The 12,965-nt window shown below is 34.4% G+C and overlaps 1 protein-coding gene across 2 annotated transcripts in view; it reads left to right on the top strand.

Annotated features, from left to right (window-relative positions):
- PIBF1 (progesterone immunomodulatory binding factor 1) overlaps positions 1–12,724 on the top strand; it is a 104,994-nt gene extending 92,270 nt beyond the window's left edge. Inside the window, exons 17-18 of one of the 2 annotated variants that reach the window (XM_064722038.1) lie at positions 10,038–10,214; positions 12,481–12,724. In XM_064722038.1, coding sequence (XP_064578108.1) covers positions 10,038–10,214; positions 12,481–12,537 — 234 coding nt within the window. In that variant the 3' untranslated portion in view covers positions 12,538–12,724. Of the gene's footprint in view, positions 1–2,256; positions 2,352–10,037; positions 10,215–12,480 lie in introns of those variants that run through there. The other variant, XM_064722111.1, reaches the window with a different exon arrangement.
- Positions 12,725–12,965: the final 241 nt, after the last annotated feature.

The following is a 12,965-nucleotide window of genomic DNA, read 5'->3' as shown; positions in this document are numbered from 1 at the left end:
GGCAGTACGTGTTTAATCAGGGATGGAAGCTTAGTGGATAAAAGGAGAGAAAACTGCTTTGTTGGGGAGAGGGGAAGGAAGGGGTATCTGCAGGGGTTGGGAAGACACGAATGAAAAGATGTGATTGGTAACAGGTGCCTTCAAACAATCTCAATCTCTGCCTCTTCCCCCTCTTTTTCTGTGTAAAAAGATTGTACACGATAATGTCAAAATTATTTGTGTTTCTAAAGTGAGCGACTTCCTGCTCATCTATGTGCTGCAACTTGTTTTATATTAAAAAAATGCTGATGTACAATGCTTAGCTCTCTTTTTAAATGTTAAGCCACAGAGTAATTATCATTTTTCTTATGCTACGTTTATGTTCCAAGATTCTAGTTTCTATTAATGTTCTGCATGTTTTCTAAGTAGATTACAGGAACATTTCTGCATCACAAGTAAGCCCCGGAGCTATTCTCAGCTTTAAGCTTGGAGAAACAAAGTGACATTTACATAGCTAAACGAGTGTAGAGAAGCTTCTGGCTCATTTTTACAAAGAAAAATATGCTCCTAAGCAGTAGTTCTCATCTTTTTGTTATCTATTTTGTTGCTGTCAAGCTTTAATAAACAGTGAATTCCAAATAGCAGTGAATTTAGGAAGAGGAAGGACTTAACAGCACTGATTCTTTTCTTTGAGCTGTATTATTCAGAATGTGTTACTATCTTTAATATATATTCTTGCAAGAATTATCTTTTATTCACAGTGGTATACAGTAAGTGGTTCTGTACTAAATAGGAGGTTTCATAGGAAAAATGCAACATATATAAGGATTATGGGATGGAATTGGCTTGTGTATTTTAAATTATATGGTTTTGAGGCAGCTAGAATCAATTAAAGGGATAAACTTTTAAACAAGAAATTGTTGATTAATCTGAAATTGTTCAGATTTTCTCAACATCTATCCCATGTTATATTCTTTTTTCCCTGGATTGGCTATGTATATTTCTGTCTCATTCTACTGCATATCCAGCTGTGTAAAAATTTTACTTTTGTACATTTCATGATAGCATTTGACTATTATCAAGTGGAAAGTGAATTTAAATACTGTAAGAAATAGCAAAGACAGGGAGAATTAAACTAGAATATTACCATTTCAGAAAATACAGTAGCTTCTACATAATAATGTATGAAAATATGGCTGTTTTAGCATATTAGCATGTTAGCATTTGTTTCCTGTTAGGTGAACTTAAGAAAGCATACTTTTTATTAAATATTGAGTAAATGAATGTGACAATGGCTGAGCTAAAAAAAAAAGTACTTGGAGAATTAGTTCTAGTTACAATTACAAATATATTTCTGATCCACAATGCCAAAGTGAAAAAAACTTAACAATTTGACATGTTAGTTCTGAATTATGAGACAAATTATTTCCTATTTTTGTTAATAAGTTAGAAAGATTAAACTGTTAAGAACAAATTTAAGATACAGCTGAAATAGGCAGTGATTTTTATGTATCTAAAAAAACAGAAGCTGTTCTCTGCAGTGACTGGGACATTTTATTGTTGCCACAGTTCTAATGCATTCACCTTATAAAACTGGAAGTAGTTTGTAGAACCATATAGTCACAGATCTGTCAGTTCATTTTAAGGTTTTTATATGCACTGGGATATAGAGAACTAGTGAATTAAGTGTAGTGCAGAGAAGTTATCAACATCCTGCATATGGTCTGGCATCTTTCCACCACCCAGTTATCAGCTTCATTTGTTTGATCAGGACATTTCATACTGTCTTCCAGTTTCCAGCTTTACAGTGTGATCCATATGCTTTAGATGACCATATGTGCAATTCTCACACTGAAATTCTTGCTGACTTCTTGTATTTCCAGTACAGCTGCAATTAGGATGCAACTATGTCAAATACACTCTGCCTTACTTGAAGGATTGAACCATGACTTGTGATGTCTTCTTGATTTCATGGGCGGTTGTTAAAATCTTCTTTGAGCTCTGTTATGGATGGAGATTCTGCTCCTGATAGGCAAAAGCTCAAGGAGTTCCACTGTTGAAGCTGAGTTTGCACCAGTTGTGCCACTAATTCCTATCCACCTGCAGTCTTAAGTAAGGGAATGGACTGGCTGACCATTTGCTTCATTTTGCTGTCATGTCAAAATGGCACTTCTGCAATGTCTTTCTCCTGTTTGACAACTTGCCATCATTAATGATAAGTTACTGTCCAGTGTTGTGAATCCGTGCTAATGGTGTTGGTCTTTTTTCCACTTCCAGCCAGAAAAGGGAACTGATAATTCATTCCAGGTTATAGCCTACCGTCTGCAGTATGTCTCTAGCAGGAATAAAACCCCTGAAGGACAGTTATAAAATAGTTCTCTGTGTGAATTGTCAGCACTTCTGAAGAGGAGATGTTGTAGGTACTACTTCTGTTTGAGAGTCTCATTCCTTGATAATGACACATATGTCTCCTTTCTGTAGTGCACTCCAAAGTTTGAGTACCATACTCAAACTTCAAAGTGCTGCATGCAAGTCATTGCATATGTTGAAAAGTTTAACCAGGTTTTGTTTCAGGTTTTGTTGTTGTGCAGAAATATGTTTATGGCGAAAATCCATACGGTGAGCTTTGGTTTTTTACCTCCATTTTAACTGGTAAATTCCAGTGCTGTCAAAGGTACTGCCACTGTAAAGATGATTTGAAAAGTTACTTGTCAAGTGACAAAGTGACAGAAATGGATCTTGCCTAATATAAAAAATATATCAGGTAGGTATCTACACCTGAAAATCATCTAGGGATTTGCAGTTAGGAAAAAGAAACAGGTACTATTATGAATTGATTTACTATTATGACCTTAATCTCATTTAAAATATGCAAAATTATTATTATTTTTTTAATTTCTCACCAACAGCAATATAAAGGGATCAGACAAGCTAGTTTGCCTAGGTTTAAACATTATGACTGAAGATATCTAAAGATGCATGTGAGGAAATCCAACCAAGTATCCAGTCACGTGTTCCAAAGGCAAACTTTAGTCAGAATTGTCACATGTTCCAAAGCCACATTGCAATCAGAGTTCTCACAAAGATCCCTGTCCACCTTAGTATTAGCAATTAAATGATATAACTTTATTTCAAGGTACCTTTACTTTCACAAAAGTTTCAGTAGAAGTCTAAGAGGGATCCAAGAGAGGAACTGCACCGGACTTCGTAGAGGGCAATATCCTTAGCATTTCTCTACCATCACCTGATGTGCCCATTAATCTTGATCCTAGTGAACACCTTGAGACAGTCAACTGTGAAGATGGTTCCTTCTGAACCACCCTGCCCTGACTTTTCTCAGATTAAGATAATTTTCCCTCAAGAAGAAGATATAGGAAGTATAAAACTTTCTTTTTATCTCTGAATCCTCTCTTGTATATTGAACCTGAACTTTTCATTCTTCAGAGACTGAGAAATCATTCCAGAATATGCTCTTTATAGAACACTACCAAATGAGTATAACATTCTTAAATGCTGGTTTAAGTTTCTCAAATCAAGGTTCTTTAACAAACCTGTAGCTTCAATGTCTGAACTCTCTTTTTCCCTGTGCAGACTTGTTTGAAGACTACAATAGCTGAGTAACTAAGAGGAAACATGCAGGTGAAGACAGATTGTGCTGACTTGCCATGAACATGTTTTTCATGCCAGTATGGCTATCTTCCCTCACTTGTATGTTCTAATATATTTATTGGTTTTATTGTTAATGTTATTTTAGAAGTTAATGAAGCCATAATAGTCACCAGTCTGCTACATTCCAAGCTACTATTTGGCTTCCACACTGAGAAGAGTCCAGTCTTTGGTCTCAAGTTGTGGTGCACTAAAAGTCTTTTTGTGAAGCAGTTTTTTGTTCAATCCCTTCCATGCATGGGGGGTGTACAGTCAAACTCCAGACGATACATATTTTATTTTGAGTTATAGTTTAACCACATGGGGACCATATGGCAGTTAAACTGAAGAATATCAGCTTTCCAAAAGAGGTCCTGACCATACATACTTTGCTCTCACAGTACAGGAGACTTAGGGATTGGGAGTGAAAATACACATCTAAAATTGTCACGTTAGTGCTCAGCTCACAAATTTTGAAAGACCTTAACTTTTGATCAGCATCCCTGAGGGAGGAGACCTCAAGTTTTCTCCCTCTTTCATCTGATTTTTCTGATTTTGACAGTGAAATTGGTTTTCTGTGCTATTCTTTTATGCTCTGTTCTTCTCTGGGAATACTTGTCAGTCATCAAAATTCAGTGGTTCTGCCAGAACCCGATACATTTTTGTAGGGCAGAAATCTCTTGTTCAGCTTCCACAATACAAGTTCTCTGCTTCAAAATGGAGTTGTAATCTAAAGTGAAGTTTGCAATTGTAAATTCTTAAATATATGCAATTGTAAATTGCATACAGAATTCCTAAATTCTATATGCAGAGCTTAAAGTAGAATGCCACTTGCCATGATAAAGGTTCAGTTAACTGACATTCTATTATCAGAGTCACTTTTGCTTTAGAGGACATTTACCTGAGTGCAGTACCCATGAGCTTTACTGCATGAGGAAAGAGTCAGATGGATCTGACACCCACTGGTTGCTGCTATGATTTTAGTGATATGAAAAAGCTATTCAATTTACCATTAGAATGAGCTACCTTGAGACCACACAGTATATATCTCTTCCTACTGAGGAGTTCCAACTGTTTGGTTTGATCTACATAACACTTCTGTTCAGGATCATTGTATGGAGATTATTTGATGTGCAAGACTTCCCTGCTGTAAGAACCTAAGAATTGACATGTATGACATTGATTCCTGTTAGCTAGTTATTTTTTCTTAAGACTGTTATTTTGTATCTGCTTCCTGAGTATGATAGATAGATAGATAGATAGATAGATAGATAGATAGATAGATAGATAGATAGATAGATAGATAGACAGATAGATATGTCTCATTAACTGCTTATATAAATTTACATAGTTATTATAGCTATATATACACATATATAATGTTAAGTGCTATTGCAAGCTTTTGAGTGCACACAAGAGGATTCTTTCTTCCTTTGATTATAGTTACATGACAGAGAGAAAAAAAAATTATGCTGTTGACAATTCACTGAAAAAAATGAAATTAGTCTTGATACTATACTTGATTACAATGTTTAATGTAGGTATTTCTTTCACATACTTCTTCAGTTACATGATAAATGAGCACCTTTGTATGCCTCAGTCATTTCCCACGAGACAGTTCTTTTTCATTTTGTGATTTTGTTACAATACCTAATATTCTGATAATTTTGAATTAGGAAGACATAAGCTGCTCTTTTGGTACATGTAAGTTTGAGCATATATCAAGGACATCAAAACCAATGTTAATAGAGTTCCCTTTATAGTATCTGTAACTCAAAATACACTTGTATTTTATATTACTTCATGCCTTATTTTTGAATTTGCTTATCTTCTAGTTGCATTGCTAGTTGAAGGAATCAAATTTTATCCTTTGCATTCCAAGACTGATCCATTTTTCTAGGTCCTATTTTAATTATCCATAATAGACAGGTGAAATCTATTTTAAATAAACTACAGCTTTTTTTTGCTTTTAATTTAAGCTCAAACATCATTAGAAAGTCCCTGAATTTTCTGAAGTATGAGTAGGTAATACCCTTTTTTACTTTACCTTTTAAAAATTACTTACACTTATTCAGTTTGGTTCTTTTAACACTGTTTTAAAGGCTGATGATTTCCAGTTGGTTCCTCAACACCACTATTTAGCCTAATAAATTAGCAAGGTAGAATTTGGGAAATATTCCAAACTAGAAGACATTCTAATTAATGGACACTGTGGAAAAGACTGTCTGTCCCTTTCCTGTACCTTAATGAAGAGTCATAGAAACACTTAAGTTGGAAAAGACCTCTAAGATCGAGTCCAACCTTTGTATCTCCTTCTCCGCTTCTATATTGGCACACAAAATTGCTTTTGCTATTTTTAACTAAGGTTGTTGGACATAACTTACCAAAAATAAATGGAAATGAGCAAGTAGTTTCTTCTGATACTATTTACAATGCAATACATGTTACCTTACTTCACCTCCTGCTACATCACTCCCAGTATTCTCAGTCCATTCATTCTAATCAGTTACTTTGAATTCCAACTCCTTTTCTGGTTATGTATGCAGAATTTTCAAGTATTCTTTTATAGTTCAAGTAATCTTTACTAAATATGAATTAATATCCATAAGTAGAATACAGGATGTTAGATTGTCCTAAAGTATAAATCTATGTATGTTTTGGAAAACCTACCAAGTAGATAATCTGTGGTGTGAAAACTCATTCTAAAAACACAGTTAGTTCCTTTTAAGAAAATAATTTGATACTTCAAATCTGTGTGCAAGGAGAAGTATGATTGCACACTGGCTTTCAGGATTAAAGTTGTTTTAGGCAAAGTAGAAGCCTGAGAAAAGTAAATGATAAGGAGAGTGAGGTGAGAAATGGATCCGGCTTATCACAACTAAATTTAGGTATCAAAATGAAGGTGTCTGTGGTGAGGTATCTTTCTGTGCTTTATAGTTAACAGCAGCCTAATCAGCAAGACTAATGTTACAACACCAAGAGTGTCCCACTTCTGAATGGAGTCACTTTCCAATCTGCATTGTCTGTAATAGAAAATTAGATTCTTAGCTCGTGGTTAGATACTTATGTTTAGATACAGCAATTTAGGAGTTCCAAGTTCGAGTGAAATCCCAATTAAGTATCACATAGCTCATTACTTTGATTTTTTGGACTTGTGCTGGTACACAGAGCAGCATCCTCAACAAAAATTCATCAGGTAGCTGTGGGCAGACTTTCAAAATATTTAATAATATAGTCCTGATACTTGTTTGTATGGGTGACACTAATTGTATGTAAACACTGTTTTTGTGCCAGCTGCACAGGTTACTTTTTTCCTTGTGTCATCTTAACCCACTGGTTTTTGCCAACTGCATTGTTTTCCATGTGTCTGCACTGCCATGTCCCCACAGAACGTTGCGTAAGCGGTGAGTGGGTGCTTGTGTTCCTGTGGTTGGTGACAGGGAGGCCAGAGGTGTAAAGCCAACCCGGGGAGGAGCTGGGTGAATCCACTCAGAGGTGTTGGTACTCATAATCCTCCCAAGAAGGATTTCTGTCTGGCTGTCCAAAGCCAAAGCCCTCAACCCTGGAAGCCTCAAAACAGTGACACGTATCTTGCGTAGCATGGCTTATATGTCCAGGAGCCAGCGTGGCAAAGACCAAATACTTCCCCAGAGAAATTGGGAAATGCAGAGCTTTAGCAACACTGTTTTCTCCAGTGCACTGAGTAACTGAAGGGGATATTGTAAGTAAACAATGTGCACAGCTCTGCCTGGGCATAGAAACATGGACTTCACACAGTAAAAAGTAGAAAAATTTTGCTCATCCATTTCTCTTCACATTTTCCTTTACTTAGCTTATCCTGAAGCTAGTTCATGTCCTTCTCCACAAAAGATTCTGACCTTCTCCTTTGAACCCTCTACCTGTTTTCCTCTTCTTTCAGAAGGTCTTGTTCCCACTGGAACAAGTTCACATATTTCTGCTAAGTACAATCTCCGATCAACTTGCTGGATTTTAGGATTGGAAAATAATACTTATAGAATCAAGATAGCATGCCAGCAGTAGCAGGTACTCATGACTGTTTGAAACTTAAAAGGAGAGGTAAGAATTAAGATTGTGTTCAGGAGCACAGAAATCTGAAGAGATGGTTAAAAATTACTGCAGTTCAAGGCAGAGTTTTGTTTTCAGTTTTTCCTTTGTTGACTACAGCAAATCTCTTGCAAAGATGTTGTGGCAATTTTCTTTTCCTGTTTAGCAGTACACATACCAGTAATTCTGTTGGATTCAGTGTTTCTTGTGCTATTTATTTTGCCAAGTGTCTTAAGGTCTTTCTTACTAAATGAGGAGGGGATTTAGAACAAATATTAAGACAACTTTAGCTAAATCCTCATGATAAATTTGGCTGTGATGCCAAAATATCTTCTTCGTTGTGGACTAATTTTTCATCCCCACTCCCTGTCATTCTTTCCTATAGCTTCACATTAGAGAATCCTCCTGTCACAAGGGAAGCTTGTGTGAGAGCTGACTCTCCAGAGCCTATTCCAAGTCTGAAAACACACAGTGCTGTCAAGTACAGGACAGATTCTGTTAAGTCGAGAAGACTTTAAATTGCCAAGTGGATCTTGACACAAGAGAATTTGACCCTACACATTCAAGTTGCACCTCTGTTTCTGAAATAAATCTGTGTGACAGTTTTTGTGTTTTGCCTTGTTCAAACGTGCAACTATTTGGTCCACAGAATAACACAGTTTAAGTATAGGAACACCATTTGCTAATGTCAAAACATTGTTTATGTACAATTTAATCTCCTGTGATGGTGTATTTATTTGCTGTATACTTGCTTGAGTTATTTTCATCAAGAAATTCTGTCTATGTGTTGCTTTGGCAACATCTTTGCAGAGTTTACAACTTTGAAAAACATGTTGGCATCAGCTATGCAGTCCTTTTAAACAGCTGCTCTGCAGTCATGCTGTTTCAACATGCCACCACACATGGCTGAATTATGCAAATAGTTAATATTAAATGACTGAGATACAAGAACAATTTGTACACTCGATAAAGCTGGTCTGTGGAGTGTAACTTCCATTCATGTAACTCAGTTACTGTTCGACAATTTAAAGGCTTCAGCATGTTTCTTTTGACTTTGTTTCTTGTATTAAAGGCAGCAGTGGACAGAGAGAAGGTATATGGCAGGAGTATTTTAAAAGGCTGATGATTTTTTTTAACTAATTACTAATAATTCTATGAAAATAGAATGTACATCAGTGTAATTTTCTAGCAGTTATTAAATAGGTAAGATTTAACAAATATCTGTCATTCAGCTATAACCACAAATTATCCTTTTCTGATTGAGAGATGAGTCAGAATGTTAATTATATATAACGCTAATACAGTAACAGTGTTGCTTATTGAAGACAACACCATTTGTAAAAAGCAAGCAAACAAAAACATTAATGTTTTAAAACTAATGTAAAATTGTCTTAACATTTACACATTGAAAGGCTTTTCTACTGATCTTGCTGTTCTAATTCTACAGTGATGAATGCTCTAAATAATGCTACTAATAGTAATAATAATAATTAATTTATATTATTTATTTCTCCTTCTCTTTACATTCTGTAACTTATTTTATAGTAGTCATAACCATTACATGGGGGGAGAGGGAACATTAGGAGGTAGATGTGGTGAAACATGACAAGAGAAGATGTGCAGTTAAAGTCAGAAAATGCTATGTTTTTTCCTTTATCACTCTACTGTACATTTTGAGTAATCTGGTTTGTTCATATTTAAGTATTAAGGAAAGATTACATTTTTAATTCAAATTGTTTTTATAGGATATCCAAAAAAAAGGCTTCATTTCTATATATTCTCATTCCTTTTTCCATACTGGAACTTTCATTTTTCACAAAACTTATTTTCCGTTCTGATCCTATTTTTACTGTACATCCTCTAAAGGTTCTTCATTGATTTTTCCTTTCTAATCTAAATATAAAGAAATATATCCAGATTATAAAGAAATAGTAATGTATTTATAATTTTCTATGCAAGACCTAGTGCTCAAAAGTACAAGTTGCCACAGTCATTCAAATTAGATTTGTACAGTCCCTCAGCCTGAAAAAATAAATGGAAAAGAATTATTTTAAATGGAATGGAAGTCAAAGTTAAAAAAGATAATGCGCTTCTTACTACACAGTAAATGTTCTCTTTTACAGCCTTTAACCAAGACAAAATTTGAGGTGTATAAATCCTCTGTGCCAATTTATTTTCTTACATTGCTAGGGTTTAAGTAGTAATCTTATCAATTATAGCAAGTATATATTCTTTTTTACATTTACTTATCTATATTTGGTGAATATAAATTTATTATTAATAAATATTTATAGGTTCCAATGTAATTTAACTTAATAACTTAGCATTGTTCTTTTGTGGTTTTATAGGAATTAGCCACAATGAAGCAGATTATTTTTACTCTACGTGGTAAAAGCTGTGAACAAAATCTACCTCATTCTCGTATTGGTGTAAAAAGTGCAACTGGAAAACAATCAATCCCTTTGGTAAAACTGCTGCCAGAACATGAAGAAGAAAATATATTTACACCTAAGCCAACATTATTTGTAAGTACTGTGATAAGAGTAAGTGCCAAAACTTCTGATGGTTCTCCTCACTTTTTAAAAAAAAGTGGATTCATCCTTCAGGGAGATCTGTAATTAATTCAGCTCTTTATGGAAACAGTCAGTGTCAAGGAGAAAAATTTTTTAATGATTTCGTTACTTTCTATATCTTAAGTTCACAGCAAACCAGGTATTTTTAAAAAAAAATACCATTGTTGTATTACAACACTGAGGGGCTAGCAAGATTTTAATAGTTGTAGGGATTCACAGACCATGTATACTAATTTAAATCTGCTATGATTGTGTGTAAGTGGAGTTTGTACATATCTATATTAGGAAGCAGGAGTGAGGAAATAGGTATATTTCTGCATGCTTAAATTGATATATATTAATATGTATGTGCTTATGTATCTAAATATATATAAAAAACAGAACACCAGTATTGATATCACTTCTGTTGCTATGGCAGCCTGATGTTATAAATCAGTATAAAACCCTGTTTTATTCCTTCACAAACTAAAAACTTGGCTTTTAATATTTGAATTGGCCCACTTCAGATTTAGTGCCTCTGGTGTTGGAAAGTTTCCTGAAAATGGTTTAGAAGTTTCTGACTATGACAGTGTCTGAACTAATAGATTCAAGACAGCCAAGTTGAAATGCTGAATCACAAAGCCAGTCATTACTCTTATTTACAAACTTCATAATGCTACCTTTCTCTGGGGCGAACTGGATGTATCCACACTGCATAACATATGTGCTGATTTGGTCCAAAGAGAACTCTTTTTTTCTTTTTTCTTTTTTTTTCTTATTTTGTTTTTTTTGTTTGTTTGTTTGTTTGTTTGTTTGTTTTTGTTTTTTGTTTTTTTTCCTGGTAGAGACTTTAACATACAGTGCCTTAAATAATATGAGGTTTATAGTGTAGCACACACCCATGTATTGGGTGTATAACATAAAAAGTAGGAAGCAGTAGCATCTTTGGGACATGACATGAGGACATTTAGGAGTTCAGATTTTGCTTGAATAGCTTTATTAGACTAAACACAGGCTTATCCAGTGCTGTTGCATCCATGGTCCTTTTGGTAGTGCTAAATCATACTGCCCAAACTGTGTTTTTGATGGAGCTATTCAGCGATACGAAACATAAGCAAACAGTTTGTGAAAATGATCTGGGGTTTCCTTGCATAATCTGTCCTGTCTTACTTAGGGATATAGAAATTGTGTAGGAATACAGGAAAACATTACATTAAGAAATTGTAACCAGTTTCTCTGTGAAAAACTCTAGCCTTTGCAGACTTAGGAGTAGAGAACTGAAAATGGGCAGATGGCACAGGTTTTCTTCTTAGATAGGAAAAGAAATCAGTAGTCCTGTGAAAATCCTGCCAGTTTAAGTCAATTTCCAGAATTCTAAAAGCTTGAACAAATAGACCAGATTTGTTTATGTAACTGGAGTCTTCAAAAATAATAAAGCAGACTTTTAAATTAAATTATTTTTATGTTTTGGAAGAAAGAATGAATAGAGAGGAGTCAGAAAAGGGAACTAGAAAGGAATAAGTTTAGGGACAACAGACTGAGACAGTGCTCACTAACTAAAGAGATCATACCCAACCCTGGAAGCAGAATAGTCCTTACCTTGTTCCACATCCAATTGATTTGTTCTATTTCTATTAAAACTTAAACTATTTTATTTTATACAAACCACCACTGAATTTGCCACAAGCAATCCTGACTGTGTCGCAGTAACCCATAGGATTATGAAGGCAAGGAAAAGTTGCTCACAGACAATTCTCTGCAACTAAAATACCTTGTACAGAGTTAGAAAACTTCTGTATTCTTTTATTTTCAATTAAATATTTTTAAGAACTATATTTCTGCATAAAATGTTGGTCAGTTTTGGCACACCTAAGATCTCTTTTCTAAGATCTATTCCTTTCTTAGCTGGAAAACACAGATGTTGTTATTTCAAATGAAACCTATTTATGGCACAGTTGATGCTTGTTTTCATTGTGACATGTATATTTTTAAAAAAATTAGTTCGTTTTCACCATAAAATCTGCTTTTTATAACCTGGAAATGGGGAGGTTTTAATACTGGTATGTTGTAATAGTACCTTTAAATGGGTCGTTTTGGTTTTGATATTTGCATTTAAGCAAAGAACTCAACTTTGAACTACATAGGAAGGATAGAGACTTGGGTAGATTGTTTAAATTGTGTAGATTGCATGTTTTTCTTTTGTTCACTGTCTCACAAATAAATGTTCTTTCTTTTACAGACAAATAAAGAGGTACCTGTGTGGTACAAGAAACTGAAGAAGAAAACATCAGCATAGCATTTTTCAAAAATTATTCAAAATAATCCTTTGGGGAGCTTTTCTTTAAATAAAGTTATTTTCACCATAGTGATGCTCATTTTACTGTAAAAGCAAACAACTGGTTTGGTTTTAACTGTTTCTTTTTTGACTGTCAAATGCTCTTATGCTTCATAAAATAATTTCTAGATCTCTCATGTGAATAAAATGTGTGAAAATGATACATGCAATAATTTTGCTAATATTTATTTGAATTTTAAAGATAAATAAACACTAGTGTGTTCTACAAATTATAATCTGGGTAGTTAAAGGATGTGTTATTCAGGGTGTTCAAATTAATGCATGTTTCAGCCTTTTTATATTTTTTTTCCTGGACCCTGTGTTTCATGCCACATTCCTTGCAACTATTCTGACTAATGGAAATTTTCAAAATATACATGCATTAGTAT

The sequence above is a fragment of the Zonotrichia leucophrys genome, chromosome 1 (genome assembly GCF_028769735.1).
Source record: "Zonotrichia leucophrys gambelii isolate GWCS_2022_RI chromosome 1, RI_Zleu_2.0, whole genome shotgun sequence".
NCBI classification, from domain to species: domain Eukaryota; kingdom Metazoa; phylum Chordata; class Aves; order Passeriformes; family Passerellidae; genus Zonotrichia; species Zonotrichia leucophrys.
The sequence above is the reverse complement of the archived record's forward strand: the minus strand, read 5'-3'. Positions and strand labels throughout refer to the sequence as shown.